The sequence below is a fragment of the Stenella coeruleoalba genome, assembly GCF_951394435.1.
Source record: "Stenella coeruleoalba genome assembly, chromosome: 5".
Taxonomy (NCBI): domain Eukaryota; kingdom Metazoa; phylum Chordata; class Mammalia; order Artiodactyla; family Delphinidae; genus Stenella; species Stenella coeruleoalba.
The window spans coordinates 9,569,975-9,591,544 of record NC_137150.1 but is presented as its reverse complement, the minus strand read 5'-3'; the positions used below and the strand labels follow the sequence as shown (position 1 = coordinate 9,591,544).

Below are 21,570 nucleotides of genomic sequence, written 5' to 3'. Positions count from 1 at the left end.
CTTCATTGGTTTCTATGTGGCAGTGTTCCAAATATCCTTTTGAAGTCAGATGTGGGCAGTTAAAATAATTAACTCCAATCATGCGCTTGCCGTGGGTGGGACGGGGATACGGATTGTTTATAAACAACAATTTACAAGTAGAACATGTGAAGCTCACAAGATTTAGAGAAAGAAGTTTCTTCTTATTCAACTTCCTCTCATAATTTTTACTGAGGAAGTTAAAAAAAAGATCTTAGTTTCTTACCCCATTTTATTTTTCTCGGCTCTGATAAGGCAGAAATTACCGATTGTCCAGGCATGACTAGTAACATTTTTTTTGCAGAAGAGAGTTAAACACAGCCTCCCTGTGCTTCAGTACTCTCATCTGTAAAATGGGCGATAATTACAGAACTGACCTCACAGAGTCTTTTGAGGGTTAAAGGAGCTAATACATGCAAAATGTCCTGAGAGCAGAGTTCACGCATGGAAAGCACTTACCCATCACCCACTAGGAGAACATGTTCGCATCAGGATGTATCTGAAGCTGGCTTTATCTATAGGAAATCTCATTTCTGATTTGGTATTCCATTAACCTTACTCAGACTAATTCTTTTCAATCTTTAACATGCATGAAAATCACCTGGAGAATGTCTAATTTAGCAGGTCTGAGGTGGGGCCTGAGAGTCAGTACTTCTAACAAGCTCCCAGGGGATGACTACACAGCTGGTCCATGGACCACACTCTGAATGGTAAGGATTTAGACTTACTTCTGAATACAGCTGCCAACCCCTCTGGGAAGGTTGTGAAGCACTTTACTGTTTCCCTGCTCTAAGGCGGTTTTAACAGATGGCTGCATGGTTAGGTGCCTATTTGGTAACAGTACAAGAGACCTCTTCTCAACATGGAGTAGGATGCAGGGAGGAGAAGCAGGGTGACAGGCTCCCAAGACAGCTTTCCAATGTCCCCTATGCCAGTTCTGTCCAGAGTGGCTTCACTCTTCTATTCAGAACTAATTCTTACACTGTTTGGGGTCAATTTATTCTACTGTAAGTACAAGCACTTATTTTTAAAATTTATTTTAACGTCTTTATTGGAGAATAATTGCTTTACAATGGTGTGTTAGCTTCTGCTTTATAACAAAGTGAATCAGCTATACGTATACATATATCCCCATATCTCCTCCCTCTTGCGTCTCCCTCCCACCCTCCCTATCCCACCCCTCTAGGTGGTCACAAAGCACAGAGCTGATCTCCCTGTGCTATGCGGTTGCTTCCCCCTAGCTATCTATTTCACATTTGGTAGTGTATATAAGTCCATACCACTCTCTCACTTCATCCCAGCTTACCCTTCCGCCTCCCCGTGTCCTCAAGTCCATTCTGTACATCTGTGTCTTTATTCCTGTCCTGCCCCTAGGTTCTTCAGAACCGTTTTTTTTTTTTTTAGATTCCATATATATGTGTTAGCATACAGTATTTGTTTTCTCTTTCTGACTTACTTCACTCTGTATGACAGACTCTAGATCCATCCACCTCACTACAAATAACTCAATTTCATTTCCTTTTATGGCTGAGTAATATTCCATTGTATACATGTGCCACATCTTCTTTATCCATTCATCTGTCGATGGACACTTAGGTTGCTTCCACATCCTGCCTATTGTAAATAGAGCTGCAATGAACGTTGGGGTACATGACTCTTTTAGAATTATGGTTTTCTCAGGGTACATGCCCAGTAGTGGGATTGCTGGGTCATATGGTAGTTCTATTTTTAGTTTTTTAAGGAATCTCCATACTGTTCTCCATAGTGGCTGTACCAATTTACATTCCCACCAACAGTACAAGAGGGTTTCCTTTTCTCCACACCCTCCCCAGCATTTATTGTTTGCAGATTGTTTTGATGATGGCCATTCTGACCGGCATGAGGTGATACCTCATTGTAGTTTTGATTTGCATTTCTCTAATGATTAGTGATGTTGCGCATCCTTTCATGTGTTTGTTGGCCATCTGGATGTCTTCTTTGGAGAAATGTCTATTTAGGTCTTCTGTTCAGTTTTGGATTGGGTTGTTTGTTTTTCTGATATTGACCTGCATGAGCTGCTTGTATATTTTGGAGATTAATCCTTTGTCACTTGCTTCGTTTGCAAATATTTTCTCCCATTCTGAGGGTTGTCTTTTCATCTTGTTTATGGTTTCCTTTGCTGTGCAAAAGCTTTTTAAGTTTCATTAGGTCCCATTTGTTTATTTTTGTTTTTATTTCCATTTCTCTGGGAGGTGGGTCAAAAAGGATCTTGCTGTGATTTATGTCATACAGTGTTCTGCCTATGTTTTACTCTAAGAGTTTGATAGTGTCTGGCCTTACATTTAGGTCTTTAATCCATTTTGAGTTTATTTTTGTATACAGTGTTAGGGAGTGTTCTAATTTCATTCTTTTACATGTAGCTGTCCAGTTTTCCCAGCACCACTTATTGAAGAGGCTGTCTTTTCTCCATTGTACATTCTTGTCTCCTTTATCAAAGATAAGGTGACCACATGTGTGCAGGGTTATCTCTGGGCTTTCTTTCCTGTTCCATTGATCTATATTTCTGTTTTTGCACAAGTACTTATTTTAAAGCCCAATATAAATTAATTTTTTTGGGTTATGCATGCTCTCTTCTGTAACTTTCAATAAACAGAGGCTGTGTTTAAGTATATCCGAGAATAAAGGATGCTTTTCAAACGTAAATGCAGTAAAAAGAAAATGGTAGAGCATGTCATTATCGATGGTATTTAAATTCATCCCTGATTTTCTGAAGATATTTTAATAATAATCATAAAAAGTAATAACTGTTAAATACATTGAGCATTTAGAAATATGCTTTTCTGTCTATTACCATTTCAACATTATGAGCTATTTTAATCTAACTTTGCCTTTCTAGAGGTTGTTTACAAAAACACAATAAATAGAGTAAATAGAAAAGAATAGTGACAAATAACTGAATCATGTACTATAGATTTTAAAGTAAACGGAATAAACGTACAGTCCTGAAAAAACATACTGGAAATTAAAATAAAATCTTTAACTAGGACAACCTCACACAGGTATAATCAGTGGAAGAATAAAACCTTACTTGCATAGTTATAAACCTTCTATTTGCAAAAATCCTGTTACTGTTCTTTTTAAAAAAATCATCTTATGCGTATGGCTTGTCCTAGGAACTTCCTAGCCTTTAAAAATTCAAAAGGTATAGAAATGTTAAGCTCAGTTGTTAAGGCAATTGCCGGTCTTCTGAACATTTTAACTGGAAAAAAAAAAGGCTCTCTCCTAGAAGGGACTGTGTTTGACAGGTTAACTAAATGGCATTTGTGGGGAATGTCCCCATCTTTTGGGCTTTTAGGCTATGGCCTTCATGTTGTATTTTTATAAGTAGGCAACCTGACCGATCTTTTGTAAACCAGAATGGTTCTCTCCTCCACCATGCCTATTAGCACAGATGTTACTTTATTTATCAAGGGTTTTCCCCTCTCCACTTACACGTGATCAGACCAACTGATGAAACCACCCAGCCAGCACAGAGGCCTCCGGCGGGGCTTCTCACGGAGTTGCTGTCTGGGTAGAACCATCTGCGTGCTCTCCCTTGCTGTTTCTGGCACCAAAATAGGCGTCTGCACAATGGCTGACCCAGACAGAAGGGCCTCAGCCAACACTGCTTCTCTACGGCAAGGTTAATCGACCTGTGTGAGGATGAAATGTGCACCCCTGTACCACAATGCTCTGGGCTACTGACCCCCTGATGTCCCATTAGAGACAAACAAAAAATGGCACCCTACAGAAATCCAAGTTGAGGATCACGCGTGGCTTACGAAGTACTTTAGGTTATAATTGGTAAAAGGAAACCAAGTGTTGGAACAGCCTTGATTAACACAAACATTACCAGTTCTGAGACTTCTGGAATAAAAAAAAAAAATGTGAGAAGGAAATAATTCTCTAAACTACTGGTTTATTTATATACCTATCACACTTTAAAAATTTTTGTCCCTTAAACTAATTTATAAAAACCCCATTTTCACTAGATACCAACAACTCTTGCTATTTTTCATATGTGGTTGGTGAATGCCACTGGGAAATGAGGTGACTTTTCAGGTTCTAGAAAAGGCCAGAGGAAAACCTAATGCGTCTGAATCCTTGTGCAGCAGAAAAAAACCCTCAACAGCCTTCATTCATTCCTAAACATTTACTGGGTGCCAGACACAATATCTGGCTCAGGAGATACTGTGATAGAGACAAGTGCCTGGAAAAGCCTTATAACTAAATACAAGCAGTTCTCAGACAGTGAAAGCAAAGGAAGCAACTGCAGATAACCCAGGACATGCCTCATCTTTAAATGCTGCTTCCGTAGATTAGGGGAGGGACTCCAGAATCGGTAGCTTCAGTAGGACCACAGCTACCTCCTGAAAGTGCTTAAAGCTTCCAGAGGGTGGCAGGGAAGGCTCCATGGGACACGAGGTGCTTGGGCAGAGACTGGAAGGAACTCTAGGAGCTTTAGGGCCACATGAATCATTTTGGTCAGAAAAGACGGTGGAGCAAAGTAGCACAGAGGTGTGAGACAGCGTGCTTGACTGGAGGTACGAAACAGCTGTGCATTCCTGAAAGGCTGGACCCGGTGAGAGTATCAAGGGCCCTGCAGGCTGTGCCTCAAGATTTATCCCGGGGAAGAAGGAGCCTCTGCAGAATTCTGATGGGGACTCAGACATTCACAGCGAGAAAGCCAATGTTATAAATACTAGGGATGTATGTGGCCATTAACAAAATGGACTTATTCTAAAAGTTCTGATTAGCAGGGTACTGTTATTGAACCGAGAACTGAGAACTCAGTTACTGCACTGGGAACAAAACATTAATACAGAAAGTGTAATCTTTCTATAACTTCCTTTCCCCAACCCAACCAAAATCAGAAGCTGCACGTCACACCCAGAGTAGAGTCAGTTCTGTTATGATGCTTGTTTTGAAAATGTGAACTTGTTCCAACGAGATCGATGGATTAGGGAACAACGGAGCACAGTGTGAATCCCATGTTTGCTTATGCACAGTTGTATCCACAAGAAACACTGGGTGAATGCAGACAACTGCATGAAGGTGGACCCAGACACGCAGGAATACACAGAATGCATTCATGTGCACACCCCACACATCTGCCAGCGACCTGGGTTCACGGTGTGCGTGACAAGCTGCACCCGTAACCCAAATCTGTCAGATTCCAGAGAATTCTCCTTCCATTACTTCACTGTAACTCATAAGCTGCGACCTTTCCGATGATGTTCACTTCTCCAACCAAGTAGCAGGTGTTTTTCAAGGTAAAGGGTCGTATTTATTGCAGTATTTCTTTATTTCGTAATCATTTTAACATGTGTCAAACCAACTAGGTTCCTACTTCATGTGTCACTGATGAAGTTTTTTAATGTTGTTCCCCAATCCCATCTTCCCCATGAGTCCAGTGGTTTTTAATGGTCTTGTACAGCCTGGTGATTTGGGGGGAATGTGTAAACTGCCTCCAGCAAAACTGACCGTTGCGAAGATGCCTGTTCATTTGAAGATCAATACACTCATGACAATCAAATTGATATATTTTCCCACAGAGGTAACTGTTTGCATAAAAGCTTCGGTCTGGAGATCACGGCGGCACGTGGCAGGGCTGACTGAACTCTAACTCCGCGCGGGAGCGGCGAGGACGCTGGTGCCCCCCGTGTTCACTCCACCTTTTCCTCCGCAAGAGGGTCCTGCAGCCAGGAGCCTCCCCTAAGGGGAGGCCACCCCAATCCAGAGCCGCAGGAAGACACGGTCGGTCTCTCTCCTTTTCTTGCTTCTAACCTGAGGAAGGGCCTGCTCTGAGCAGGGCTAGGCAGAGAGGTGCAAGGAACTGGGGCCCTTGAAGATGCTGATGAGTTTCTAAATCATCAGCTCCAAACCGTGACTGTACATTTGAACAAGCTGGGAAGCTTTTTTTTTTTTTTTTTGCGGTACGCGGGCCTGTCACCGTTGTGGCCTCTCCCGTTGCGGAGCACAGGCTCCGGATGCGCCATGGCTCACGGGCCCAGCCGCTCCGCGGCACACGGGATCCTCCCGGACGGGGGCACGAACCCGTGTCCCCTGCATCGGCGGGCGGACTCTCAACCACTGCGCCACCAGGGAAGCCCTGGGAAGCTTTTAACAATGACCAGGACCCAAGCCCCACCCAAAAGATTCTGATTCAGTACTTCTGTTACCAGTATTTTTTTAAGCTCTCCAGTTGATTCTGATGTGAAGCCAGGAATGAGCAGGTCTTCGGACTTTTTTGAGCTAATAATTTTCTTTACTATTTGAATCGGTTTGAGTCAGGATTTCCGTTATAGTCAGCTCAAAGCATCCTAAATAATGACACTCTCTTTGGAATGAAATGCAAGGTCCAGGATTGAAACAGTCTTTACATTTGATCAGTCCATCTCATAAATTTAAATCTCAGTTCCTGGCAAAAGAATCAGGACTGCTCATTTATTTGAGGGGGGAAAAAAAAATCTTGTGCTGACCCAACCTTCAAACCTAGTTTGGAGACTTTCATCAAGGGTATCAAAATGGAGTTTAGTCATAACAGAGCCTACGGATGGGTGAATTTGATTATAGACACTGAGAAAAAACTCAACATTCATTCATCCCGGGCAGTAAATAGCTATTAATAGTCTAGCTGGATGAGATTAAAGTTTGATTGTTGTCTAGGGATGAATTTAAGATTTCTGTAAATGTTAGCATTAGTACCTAGTGTTTCCTTGCTGGTTTCATTCTTTTCTTCTTCAATTTCATTTTCCAAAGTATTGTTCTTGATGTTTCACAGCATATGTATCTTTATACCATGATGGATAAGTAAGAGATGCATGTGGAGTACACAAATATGCTCCAGACCCAGAAGACTACCTAGAATGTAGACTGAGCACACCCTGATGCTAAGCGGTGTGGCAGCATTTCTCAGAGTTTATTCTAGACTGATTGGGGCGTAATTCTGCATGTTGGGACCCCCGCCGACTTCTGGACTGTACGGTGGGGGGTAAGTGTGTACGTGGGCAGGTTAATGATATCACTTTGCCAGTTCTTTCCACTTCCCTGTTAGTGGAATCCTTGAGATATCAGAGGGGACACATGAAAGAACTCAGGTAGGTGTTGCAAACTTTCATGACCTTGTTTACAGTTCTACCTGGGGGTCTCGCATCGGGAGGAGGACCCCCAGAGCATCTGGCCTTGAAGGCCAGCGGGGCTTGACTGCAGGAGCTCCACAGGACTGGGGGAAACAGAGACGCCACTCTTGGAGGACGCACACAAGGTCTCGTGCCCACTGGGATCCAGGGCAAAAGCAGTTACTTCACAGGAACCTGTGCCAGACCTGCGTGAAGGTCTCGGAGGGTCTCCTGGGGAGGCGGGGGGCAGCTGTGGCTCAACCTGGGGGCATCAAAATTGGTGGCAGATATATCGGGGAGTATTCATCTTCGTGGACTCTCGCTGGAGGGTGACACCTTGCTTGGGTCATTAGTTCCAAGACCTGGCTCCACCCGACAGCCTGTAGGCTCCACTGCTGGGACACCTCAAGCCAAACAACAGGGCGGGAACACAGCCCTACGCATCAGCAGACAGGCTGCCTGCCTAAGTCCTCCTGAACCCACGGCCCCCTCTAAACACACCCCTTGACACGGCCCTGCCCCCAAGAGGGCCAGGAACCAGCTCCACCCACCAGTGGGCAGGCACTGGCCCCTCCTGCCAGGAAGCCTGCACAAGCCTCTAAACCAGCCTCACCCACCTGGGGGCAGACACCAGAAACAAGAACACTGTGACCCTGCAGCCTGCAGACGGAGTCCACGAATGCAGGCCAGACACTACCCTGGGACCAGCTGGTCCCTGGTCCTTGGGTGATGAAAGGGGAGCGTACTGCTGGGAAACAGGACATCCCTGACAGAGGGCCACTTCTGCAAGGTCAAGAAACATAACTAGCCTACTACATACATAAAAAATACAAATAGAGTCTTACACAGAATGAAATGGCAAAGGAATATGCTCCAGACGAAGGAACGAGGTGAAAGAAGTGTTAAAGCAAAACAGTAAGATCATCAAAGGTGAAAAGACAATTGGGAAATATGACCAAGAAAAGCAGGATTCAGAGTCTAGTCAGGGGTCTACGAATAAATGATGGGGGTGGGGGAGGAGTGGCCCCTTTCATAAGTACTTTTCCAGTTGAAGCACTTTTCTTTACCCTTTTCTCTCATTTTCCAAGGTAGCCCATAACTTTTCAGAATTTAATATAAAGCTAATTTGTTCTTGGCTTACTACAATCATCATGCTTTGAGTTACTGCTGTTAAAGTTTCTATCAACTGACCCAGGTAACTTTGGAACATGCCGTTTTGACTATTAATGATGAGGCTATCGACGGAACTGTACTAAGTTGGAAACGATTCTGAGGGAAAGGAGGAGTGGCTTTGCCATCATCTTAGATAAAAAGGAAGCTTGGGAACTGCACCATATTACCTTCTGGTGATCCATACAGTCAAGGCTTTGTAAATCCTTCTGCCACACTGTAATGTCAGGGCTGGGAGCCGTCTTGGCGGTTGTTTTTTTCACATATTTTAAAAAGTTGCTCGTGACCAACTGTACCTCATAAGCAAACACCTCAGACGAAGGTCAAGCGTATATGAGCAAAGTTTACTAATCTAATGAAAAAGTTATGACAGTTAATCAGGTGCATTTGTAATGACAGACATGCTTATTAAGAGGCTTAATAAAGCATGAATGGTGAACTCTCTGTGTAAATGATTATGTTTATTATTATTTTTATGGTCAAATGAATTTTATTTTTGTTTTTCTTTTCTCATCTTATTATTAGTTATTTGTGTCATTGCTAGCAGGTTTTCCTGGTACCATCCATGTTTTTTTAATCATCACTGCCACAGTATAGAAAGATTCTGAATCTTTCCAACAATGGCAACTCCCTCTTGGGGCCTTTACTAACCTCAGCCATGCTTTTAAGTTAATTAGGAAAGAAGTCACCTCCTTTGGGTACAGGACTTGGGGAATGGATACTACCTCTGAGCAGAGAAAGAAACGGCCCCCAGCTCAGGCTTGCTGCTTGGTGAGCCTCGCCCAGGCTGGGTTTGGCACCCACCTGCCCTCCGCGGGGCTCTCGTGAGCAGTGCCCAGGCTGCACTGGCGATGCCTGTCACTGCTCCCTTCTCCCCTGCGGGAGGCGGGAGCTTCCCAGTACTCACACCAATCCATGAATGCCTGACACATGGGCATCTCGGAGCAAAACAGTGGGGGGAAGATAGCAGGGCTGAGGGAAAGAAAAAGGCTCCCAGGCCTCTGACTGACCCTCTGGGTACAGCAGTTCTGGCACAAGGAGCAACCAGAAAGGCGTGACTCGGCCTGAAGGTTTCAAGGCAAGGGGCAGGCCGCCTGACAAAGTTCCCCCTGCCCCTGGCTCAGTAGGCCTCGAGTTCCTACAACAGGAGCAAAGCCATTCTTTGTGGGAGTAAAGCCCAGTGGATTAAAACTACAGCATCCTGGAAAAGTAAACATAGGTGTTTCAAAGGATAAATGATGAGGTGTTAGGGGTAGAAGACTTAAAAGCAGGACGGCGCTGGGTAGGAGGCGCTGGGGGTGCCATGGAGGCAGAAAAGGAGGACCACCCAACAGTCCCCTTAGTCTGGCCTCTGGCCTTGGCTGACTGCCATCTGCACGGGACAATGGGAAGGCCTCACTTCCTTCCCTGCCCTGCACGTGTGCACTTCGCGGCACAAATTACTGTCCCTAAGGTAACGTGGCATTAAAAGGTGAAATAAGTGTCAAGTTTCAAGAAAGGCCATTGGAAGGAAGCAAATGCTATCAATGACACATTTAATTTGGGATAATTCAAACCCACAGGAATTTCTGGCCAGGGATTCTAAATATTTCTAATTGCTTCACCTGAGCTCTCCCCAAACCATTGTTTCTGCCTCTGGGGCAGTGATCAGCATGGTCTGGTCTGGCATCCTGGCATTTTATGGAGATTATGGGGCTGAAGACAAATGATGGGGGAAGAGGGCCCAGCGCGAGGGGATAAGCATCTCATTCAACCCCAAAGGGCAACATCTTCACTGCCCTAAAATGGGCATTGAGTCAAGGTTCAGCACTCCACTCCCTGTGGTTCTGTTTTCAGAGGCTCCTCAGATGTTTTGGTTAAAAATAAATTTATTGATGCATAAAGATGTTAAAAGTTGGTTATAAAACCTGTTTAACGGAAGTTAAATTAATATTGTCATCCTATAAGCTGTCGACAACAGAGCGTTCTTTATGACGTTCCCTCTGATGTTCACATTTCCTTGCAATGATATTACGTGGACTGGGTAAGGCAAAAAGAGAGAGAGAGAAGGATGGGACACTCCTACAAAGATATGGTCCATCTTCCCTGACCCCGAGCTGACACACTGGCAGAAAGACTTGTTTGTTATGTGAGCACGATTCATATGACACCAAATGACAACTAAATATCATGGATCAACCATCTGAGTTCATTTTGGCCTTAAATTAAAATTCCTATCGTGAGACTTAAAAAAGAAGCCAGAAAAACTGATACTTCAATTCATTTTATATCTATTCATTTCAATAAACTATCTTAAATGGGAATGTATTTTCAATAGGACTGTATTTTAATCCAGTTATCATTAGCATTACTGATTGAGAGATTACAATTATATATTATTTGAAAAAAGTCCTGTAATTAGATACACTCCAGATGCCAGTTTTCAATTCCATGCAGAAGCCCATAAAAAATCCATTATAATCAATACTTTCCAAATAATATACCTTCTTAGGAAGTATACATCACTGACTGAAGGGAAAAATCATATAGCCAGGAAAATTCTGACCTACTGGGAAGGCCACTGCTCAATTTCCCTCTTCCAACTACCAGTCCAACTCGAGCTGCCTGAAAATCTACAACTAAAACATCACTGATACAACAGAACTGGCTCTTTTCAAACGTAAATGTTTTAGGGAAGGATTAGATGAACCGTTTCGGCAATTAATACTTCAGAGATAATTGGTCCATCCAAGTGTCTGGTCACCCGCTCCTACCACCTTTCCCCACCGCCGTGGACTTCTCTAAACCTTTCCCCTGGCTGACTGGGTTTACAGTGGGCATGGGATTTAATTCTGCCCAACCGATGAGATGGGAGGGAAAGCCTGCCGGGGAACTTCCAAACAGACTTCTCTAGAAGACGCTGTGTGCGTGTGAGGGGGTAGGGGTGACAGGACATCTGCTGGGTTCTGTGGCAGCCTTCTTGAGAAAAATGGCGGGACCGGGAGCACGTTGAGGACAAAGCCAACACACTGAGGTGGCCGAATGGAAAGTTGGTGACGCCAGTGCTGAATCATCCAACTCCACACCTGCCTCTCTCGGGACTCTTGTTATTTTAGATAATAAGCAACAAACTTCCTCATTTGAGACAGTAATTTCTCTTACTCTTACCAAAAGCAACTCGATATAAGCCCAACTATCTTACACTCTGTCAGAGGACGTGAGGGAGGAGAGAACAGCTACGGCAGGCACTGCTGACCGCCTGTTCACTATCCGCCCCCCACCGTCTCTCCTAGGAAGTCTCGGGGTCTTCATGAGGGAAAACAATGGTTGCAGTTGGTGGAAGAAGAAATATGTCTGTGGTTCAAGTCTAATCTCTCACACGAAGCTTGTCTGGACCAATAAAGCCCATGGTGGTCTATCTTTTGAATCCATATTAGTTACTGTCTTTACTGTTGGAGAGCATTAAACCATCTTATGCCTCTCCTGCTGATGAGTTATATTTTTATTTAGTGTAATTATTACTTAACTTTTGATGTGTTTTCCCCTCCCCAATTTCACTGTAAGCACCTTCATTGGGACTGCTCTCATATGTCTTATATGGATATGTCTTGAATTCCAATTACTAGAACATGACCTGAGATGATGTAATCGGGTAATGTAGATCAGGTAATGTTCAGGTTGTCTATACTTCCAGAAGTATGAGTCTGCTTTCAAATCTGTTTTCATTCATCTGAAACTTTTTGTCATTTTGTTGTGATAAAGGAGAGATCAATGAATACTATAAAAATAAATCCTATTAGTATGACAAAGGCATATGTTCAAACTACTGTAGGACAAAGATGAGTGCGTGCGGGGGTCACAAAGACACAGGGTGGCACCCCCAGTGGTGCTGCGAATCCGCAGGTGGTGGGTAGTTCATTACACACTCTGTCTTATGCAGAGACTTTCAGCTCAGATAATTTTGATTTCCTGTGGTTTAGAGAGGATTCTGAACCATTTATAAGTTTAGATCTTTGGAGATTGGTATGTAATTATCACAAAGCATAGCATAATGTCTTGCAGTTCATCAGGAATTCAGAAAAGATCTTTTAGTTGGCTAATGTGCTTAAAGATTAGAACTCATTCACCTACACAAATCAATTTTAGAGTCTTTCTCATATTCCCTATCTTTAACCTTAGCAAAGATATTCTTGGAAAACGACTTGGCAACAATCATAGAACATGACTAATGATGCTAAAACAAGTTAAAATTTATTTAGCAGTCAGATGAATGACCAACTAAAATAGATTTCTAGAAAACTAAGTACTGGATGTCATTTATATTACTATGCGAAATAAAGCATGAAAACTTAAGTATCAAAATTGCCAACTTTCTCAAGACTAAAAAATCAGAGCTTGATTAAAACCTGGATGGAATTAGGTGAGCCCTAAAGACTCTTTTGGGAAACAAAGCAGAGGGAAAATCGTCTTCATGAATAAATACCAATCCTCAAAACAATACTACCACTGATAAAGAAGTAAGGTCAATTCTTAAAACTTCCTACTAGTTTGCTTGCATTTCAGAAAACAACGTCTTTTATAAACACATCGCACAAAGCTTAATTTGTTACCTCTCTATAGGCTTAGCTGAGTTTTGTGTTCTTCTATTATACAACCAGATCGGGGGCATTACCCGGAGTAAATGTGATACACCTTCATTTAAAAAAGGTAGCCTGTGGATTACAGAAAGTCTTTCTATGATCCATAGAAGGCAATAGTGAGAGGAAATAAGTTCTATGACCTAATACGTGATTCTTGTCCAAAATACATCATACCTATATTGATGTTGAAAAAAATTGTTTCTCAATGATAAGATTAGACACATTATAAGCAGATTTCACCACTTTTAGGTTGATAGCGACTTACTAGGTTACTTTTGTTGTTGTTGTTTGTTTGTTTGTTTGTTTGTTTTGCGGTACGCAGGCCTCTCGCTGTTGTGGCCTCTCCCGTTGCGGAGCACAAGCTCCGGACATGCAGGCTCAGCGGCCATGGCTCACGGGCGCAGCCGCTTCACGGCATGTGGGATCTTCCCGGACCAGGGCATAAACCCGTGTCCCCTGCATGGGCAGGTGGACTCTCAACCACTGCGCCACCAGGGAAGGCCGGTTACTTTTGTTTTAATGTCTGTTTTCAACTGCTATTTCAGCCTTTTGTTTAACTGACGTCAACCATTTCTTAACCCTGGGATACTTTAAAAGATCACCTGAGTCTTGAAATCTGAAAGGCATCATACAGTTTAAGGCACTAGGGACCCAAAGCAACAGATGTCCTTGCTTCAGTTTCTGGCCACCTGCTGCGTGAGAAACTGGTGATGATGATGATGTTAATGAAAAATTACCTTGAACTTTTCTAAGGACATGGAAAACCCCTGTATCACACTAAATGGGGCTGGAAATGAAAGCAAAGTGGGCGCAAGGATGGTCGGTGCCTCGTCACAGGCTCTGGTGCCACCGGGACCACGCTGGTGGTCCCATGGGAGAATGAATCTCAGCTCTGGGCCTGAACATTTCCAACTGTGCATTGCGCTGTGCAAAGCAACAATCTCAGCTTAACTCAATAAAGACTTGTTTCTCACTCAGGCTCCATGTCTATCATGGGCTGACGCGTGGGTTCTGCTCACCGTGCCAGAGGGAAGGAGAGGGCTGTGGAAAACTCTGCAGTGGCAACACGTGCCTGCCACTGCCGTTCCCAACTCACGGGACACAACAGGCCACACAGCTCCAACGGGTCCCCGGGGACGGGGGGTGCAATCCCGTCCAGTGCCCAGAGTGGCGCAGAACTGGAATGATGTCGCAAAGAGCACTGACCACGATAAATTATTTCCTAAAATAATAACCTGTAACTCGGAAAACCATGCTTTCTCTTGAGAAGTTCTGTCTACTTACTTCCCACAACTTAGGCAATATACTAAGTTTTGGATAAGAGTTGGGCATTCTGTTTCTGGGTTCACAGCAGGTCTACATACTCTGTTTCTATTTTTGCTCAGCTTTAAGTTACAGTAGCACCATAAAGAAAAGTCATTAGTTGGTGCTGTAGGCTAACCCATATGGCACCAGAAGAGGACAGAACGCAAATCAGACCTGTCTCCGTCTGCTTTCTCACTTGTTATTCCTCACTCTGGTTCTTCAGAGACATGCTCTTTGTACAGGCAGACAGCTCCTCTACTAATTTATTATGCCAATACATCCTATTTTTGTTGAGATTTTTAGTTATTATTTTTAATCTGAGTTACATATGTAACGCTGAAAAGAGTCCAATGGTTCTACGAGGCTTGTTATGAAAAGCAGTTCACACAGCCCCACCCTCTGCTTCCTGCTCTAGCAACCACTTTCAACTCTTACGCGTGCTTTTTTTCTCACCTTTATAGCTCTAGCTTACATTGCCACCTCTTGATTTTTCTAGAGTATTATTCGCTGATTTTCCAGGAAAGAAGATGAAGATGCGGCTCTTCTGACCACCGCCTACCCCTTCCCCTCCCCAAGCAAACGCAGCTCCCCACCCACCTTTCTCAATGGATTTTTATCACCATTAACAGTCAACAGACTTACATCATAATGTTTATGTAAATTCCAGGCCTGGCTCAGTGACAGGGTTTATCAATACCTTTCTGTCTTTTCCTATACACCCTTGATTTTTCTTTGGAGTTACCTTGTCCTGTGTTTTTTGTTTTTTTCATTTTTATTGGCATATAGTTGTCCTGTGTTTTAATTTTTTAATTAAAACACATTTTTAAATGTGTTCTTTTTTAAAACACATTTTTTTTTTTTTTTTTTTTTTTGTGATACACGGGCCTCTCACTGTTGTGGCCTCTCCCGTTGTGGAGCACAGGCTCCGGACGCGCAGGCTCAGCGGCCATGGCTCGCGGGCCCAGCCGCTCCGCGGCATGTGGGATCTTCCCAGACCGGGGCACGAACCCGTGTCCCCTGCATCGGCAGGCGGACTCTCAACCACTGCGCCACCAGGGAAGCCCTTAAAACACATTTTAATGTGTGCTTTCAAAATGTGCTTCATTTTTAAAAAGTTATCACTAATTCAAACCTAAACCCACCTGTAGCTGTGTAAATTTCTCGATTTGTCCAAATATACGAGTCATTCTTCCAATTTCGTCTTTTTAGAGAAAACTGTCTGGAGCCTTTTGAGTTGCTCCAGTCCGGGCCGGCTGCTGCTCTTTGGACCTGCTCAACAGTCATGCTTTGTATACTCTGGGATTCCCTGCATTACCCTTCTGAGGAATCCTTTTGTCTCGCTCTGGTTGCTCTATTTCCTGTTCTCATGTATTCTTTATCCTTGGTACCTGTCCTCATTTTTGTAGAGCACATCCTCCAGTGGATTCTGAGAATGGGCGCATGTGAATACATTTTTTGAATCTTGAATGTCTGAAAGTGGCCCTCACACATAATTAGCTTAGCTAGGGACTGAATCTAGGCTGGAAGTAATTTCCCCTCAGAACTTTGAAGGAATTTCTCCTCCATTGTCTTACTTCTGGTGTTGCCATGTGAAATTTGTAGCTATTGTAATTCCTCACCCTTTGTTGGAAATCTTTATTTTTCCCCAACTCTACATGTTTCTAGGATATCTCTGTTCCCAGGGTTCTGAGCCTTTTCGGTGGTGTATCTGGGTGTGGGTTTGTTTTTATTCACGTGGGACCTTCTATGACCTTTTTCAATCTGAAAACTCAGGTCTTTCATTAGTGGAAAAACTAACTGAATTATATTTTTGATTATTTCCTTCCTGTCACTTTCTCTGTTCCCTCTTTCTGCAACTCCTGTTTTTTTAGATTTTGAACCTCCTGGGCTGGTTCTCTAATTTTTTTTTTTTATTATATTTATTTCTCTTACCTTCCATTTCTGTCTTATATCCTATTTTCTGGGGAGGTTTCCCCAATTTTATCTTCCAACTGTTCTATTGAGCTTTACATTTCAGATGTCATCTTTTAATTTCTAATAGCTTTTGTTGTTGTTGTTATTCTCTGGATGAATATTTTTTTCTGAAGCGTTCTCCTGTAAAGACTTGTTTCTTCCCAGATGCTTTTTATCTATTTGTTTCTGCCTGTCTGTCACTACTAGATGCTCTCCTCTAGTATCTGGTGATTCTTGCCTGTCTTGTTCATATAAAATAGTGTGAACTACAAGTTAAGAGAAATTTCTGTGCTTAGCTGGGCCTGTGATGGTTGAGTTCACTGTAAAGTGAACTGGCTATTTCCCTGGAGAACCCCTAAGGTTTTTTTAATCTGTGACTTCTGCCTAGAGAAAACCCTTCCAATCTCCTGCCTGAAGGGACATACTTACTGGTGTTCTGGGAAGCAAGTGGGGTGAGGCCTGGGGATCTCAATTCACTATTTAAATATATTCAACACCCTTTTCCAGGAGGGTGGTCTCATACTCGAATATTCCTGATCTCTCTCAGTCCAGAGACATTCTGTTTCGCACTTCCCAGAGAATTAAACCTCCAGTCTTCTGCCAGAGTGAGGATGGGAATCTATCCGCTTCTTGAAGAAACTTCTAACCAGTCCTCATGTCTTCAGCTCCACCTTCACCCCGTTTCCAGTTCCTGAGCTTCTAGAGGGTTTTATCATCTCACTCAGGTTGCTTCTTGGTTTTTCCCTACTGCTGGCTTAGCATGCACAGCTTTCTTAGGCCGCTAAGTTAGCTTCCACTTAACATCTGCTTTCCAAGTAACAAGAAGCTAGCGGCTATGGTCTCTCCTGTTTCCTTATTCCTCTAGGGTTTATCTGAAATGACCTTAACTGTTCCTGGAGTGGAGTTTAGGAGGCAGCAGAGCGAACTGCTTGCATTAAAGCTGCCATTTGCAAATGGAAGTTCCACTCTGCTCTTCTACAAATTAGAGAAGCACGGTTCCTACACGTGGAAAGCGCCCCGAGAGAGTATGTGGTGAACTCTTCCCTTCAGAGGGCAAAGTATGTTGTTTAACTTGCAGATGAGGTGGCGGAAGCACCAGGAAGCTGAGTGTCACACAGTCACGCAGATAGACACCATGCTGTTACCTGGCCTATGTACCTTAAATAATTATCCCTCAAAGGTTGTACAGCCCACCCCTCCATCTTAGCACTGTTTCAGCGACAGCTAGTCCTTGGCTGTAAGACCTTGCATTTACAGCCTCTTCCAGTGGGCAGAGGAATTCTTCATATTAGAATACTGGGTTGAAATAGCTATAAAGTGTGACTAAATGTTTTATCTCTTGTGAAGGTGACTTAAACATTTTTTCAGAAACAATGAGATTTTTTAAGTATTGTAGTTGATATGCGTTAGCTGTGTCCTTTTGAGTAATGTATACAAAGGATCTTAGACAGCAGCTATCAATACACCATAATTTAAAGGTAATCTGTATAACTTTTAAAAACAATTGGTAAAATAGCTGTTTTTCATTTTCAAGAAATACTTAAAACTGAAAAAAACAGCTTGGTTTAAGTGTCTTATTCTATGGTTTGGTATAATGCTATTTCTTAGCATTTTAGAAGACAGTACAGGCTTTGACAAAGGCATTTGTAGAGGAAAAAAAGGATGAAGATTTGGGATTCAACTTATTTTAATTGATGCTACTTCCCCTCACCCACACCCCAGTGTAATATAGATCAGAGCGTTAAAATATTACTAAATTATAATAATAAAAATACTTCTGATGAAATAGTTCATTTCAGTCCATAAAAATTTTAAGAACTTTATAAAACTAGGCACAAAGAGAGGCTTTCACAAATGCAGCATTCTAGAGGAAAATGTAGGATAAAAAGAAAACCGTCCTTAAAATACTTACAGATTCTTTTCTGCCCATAGTTTTGCTGTGTGAGCGTGAACGGGAGATGTTGCTGAAAAAGGAATCCTTTTTAGTAGCAGATGAAGGTGGGGAGCCAGTGAACTCTCTTCCTCCAGGCAAGCTCTCAATGCTTGGAGATGAACGGATGTTTTTAGAGCTTTGTCCTGTAAGAAAAATTAAGTAGCACTAATGAGACACCAGGCTCTTTCACTGCTACTGAATTTACTGCTTTTAATAAATGATCAATTAGAATACTTCTTTGTTTACACTGTCAACATGATGACACTGTGGAGTGTTAAGATGCATGTATTTTTCTGTATCAGAATAGCTGTCGATTTTTTAAAACAATGAAGTCGTGCTATAGTTTTCTGCGCGTTATTTAAACTACACTGGTCCAAGTGTGGTACGCATATCAAAAAAAGGAAAAAATCCAATTTTCAGAAATCACAGGTGAAATGACTGGGTTTTCCCTCACTAACGGAATCATCCTTAATAACAGAAGCCAGAAACAATTATACGGCACATTATATTATTAATATATACAAAAAAAACCCCTAAATCCTTCACCAGTTTTTCAAAAGCACCCCTTTCCTTTTCATTAATTGCAGAACAGATACACCGCTACCCCCAGGCCATAGTAGAAGCATCTGGAAATGGGACAAGGTGCTGGCTCAGGGGCTACATCCAAGACTGGTCCCCACATCAGAGTGGGCGCATCTGTGACTCCCTGCAGTGCCTTTTGCACTGAGAGGTTCTGGAGCCATGAAGCTCCCTTAGACAGGAGCAAGGGCTCTAGGAAGGCCTGCTGGGAGGGCAGCACGGCGCAGAAGACAGGTGAACAGAATTGGCTGCGGCCAGACCCACGCAGGTCTCACGTATACGATGGGGACATTTCCGGAAGGTTGTTATGAGGATTTAAGGACCTAGCGCAGCACCTGGTGTGCATTCAGTTATTCATTCATTCACCCATAGTAACTGAGCGCCTAGTAAGTATCAGGCACTTAGCGGGGCAGGGAGACTGGAAACTGAGCCATCTAAACTCCCATCCCTCCCTCAAGGCATTCAGTTTCTAGTGAGGGGAGACAGACACATACATTCAAAAAATATATATGATTTTAGATGGTAGTAAACACCATGGGGAAAAAGAAAGCAGGAAAGGGGATTGTCAGTGTCGGAGGAAGGTGTGCAGTTTGAAATAGGAGGGTCAGGGAAGGTGTCACTGAGAAATGAGGTGCAGGACATTTGGGCAAAAACTTGAAGAAGGTAAAATACCAGCTTTGCAGACAATATGAAGGGACAGCAAGTACCAAGGCCCCAAGCAGGACCTTAGTGGTTCTGAAGAACAGCAGAGTGGCCAGTGTGGCTAAAGCTAAGAATAGGGGGAGCAGATGGGGCCTGGGGGCATCACGTCAGGTGAGGAATTATAGACAATTTTGATGACTTTTCCTCTGAGAAGCGAAGCCAGTAGAAGCTGCTAGAGGATTTGAGCAGGAGAGTGACATGATTTGACTTAATTTTAAAAGGATCCCTCTGACTGCTGCACTGGGAACAGTTTAGGGTTGGCAGAGAGCAAAAAAAGAGGGGAAACAATTTTTGCCATTGCAAAAATCCAAGTCAGCAGAATGATCACAGCTTGGTGGTGAGAAGAGGTCAGATTCTATACAAAACTGATGAGATTTACTGACGAATCCATGAGAGGAATGAGAGGGGTCAAGTTTAACTCCAAGTGTTAGATAGTGGTATGAGGTGAGCATCTCTGTGAATATGCTAAAAACCACTGAATGATACACTTAAAGAAAAGTAAATTTGATGGCATATGAATTATACCTCAATAAAGCTGTTATTTTTATAAAGTCAGTTTTCACACGTCACTGTCAGTCAGCGACCAGCAGTAAAGGGCTGACCCGTTTCCACCTGATGACACAGGGCTCTTCTACTGGGAACTCGGCCTCAAGGCTTCCTGCTGAGCCTCCAGAGACCTCCGTGAGGTCTGCATCGCAGTCTGATGACACCCCCCTTCTTAGTTCCATCCCCTCCTCTTTTCCTTTCACAGATGTTAGTCCCCTGTAAGCCTTGTGTACTTCTAACTCCGTCTCAGGGTCTGCTTCCTGGAGAATCCAACCTGCAGTGGGTGATGTCAGAGCTGAGCCCTGAGGAGGACAGAGGCGGTCTTGAGGTTGGGAAAGGAGGGGCAGCGGAGTCCCAGGACATAGAAGCATCTGATGTTGACTTCAGGGTCTAGACTGTCTAAGTCCCCCACACCTTCCCTTCTTCCCTCCTCTGCCTCTGTCTGTCTCCCACCCACCTGCAGGCTCTAGGTCATAACTTCCCTGGGCTATGCTGCATGGCGACAAGCTCACTGGTAGAGGGTCCTAGAATGCTGGAGCTGAAAAAGACCTCAGGAACCACCTATTTATTTTCTCTTTTTAAAATTATGCCACTAATTCGTAAATACATTTTTATTGTAAACAGACTAAATGTGAAAATTGCCTTTATAAAAAAATAACAGATTTATTGAGATATAATTCACATACCATAAAACTCACCTTTTAAAAGTGTATAATTCAGCGGTTTTTAGTGTATTCACAGAGATTCTCAACTATCACCATCTAATTTTAGAACATTTTTATCACCAAAAAACCCAAACCTGTGCCCATTAGCAGTCCCTCCCAATACCCCCTGGCTACCACTAATCTACTTGCTGTCTCTATGGCTCTGCCTTTTCTAGGAATGTCATATAAATGGAATTATACAATATGTGGTCTTTTGTGCCTGGCTTCTATCAGTTGGCACAATGTTTTCAAGGTGCATTCACGCTGTAGTCTGTGTCAGTACTTCATTCCTTTTTACTGCCAAATAATACTCTATTGTATGGATAGACCACATTTTGCTTATCCACTCATCAGTTGATGGACATTTATAGCTTGTATCCATTTCTTGGCTATTATTATTATGTTTGTACCACAAACAGTCATGTATAAAATTTTGTGTGGACCTATGTTTTCATTTCTCTTGGGTCAGTACCTAGGAGTGAAACTGCTGGGTCAATATGGTAAGTCTGTGTTGAACATTTTGAGAAACTGCCAAACTGGTTTTGAAAATAGCTACACCATTTTAACATTTCCATCAGCATCCTATGAGGGTTCCAGTTAATCCACATCCTTGTCAACACATATTTTTGGCTGTTTCTTATTTTAGCCACCCTGCTGGGTATGAAGTGGTATCTCACTGTGATTTTTATTTGCAATTTATCAATGCAAGTGACTAACGATGTTGCGTTCATGTGCTTATTAGATAGTTGTATATCTTCTGTGGAGAAACACCTATTCAAATCTTTTGCCCATTTTTAACACTGGGTTATTTGTCTTTTTATGGTTAAGCTGTAAGGATTCTTCATATATTCTATTTCAGACATATGATTTGCAAAGAATTCTCCCATTCTGTGCACTGCCTT

General features: G+C 42.9%; 1 protein-coding gene across 7 annotated transcripts in view; it reads right to left on the bottom strand.

Annotated features, from left to right (window-relative positions):
- Positions 1 to 21,570, bottom strand: part of TBC1D5 (TBC1 domain family member 5) — a 532,640-nt gene that overhangs the window by 32,415 nt on the left and 478,655 nt on the right. For all 7 annotated transcript variants that reach the window (XM_079921169.1, XM_079921174.1, XM_079921170.1 and 4 more), the window contains one exon: positions 18,117 to 18,280. In XM_079921169.1, the coding sequence (XP_079777295.1) occupies positions 18,117 to 18,280 (164 nt within the window). The remainder of the gene's footprint in view (positions 1 to 18,116; positions 18,281 to 21,570) is intronic.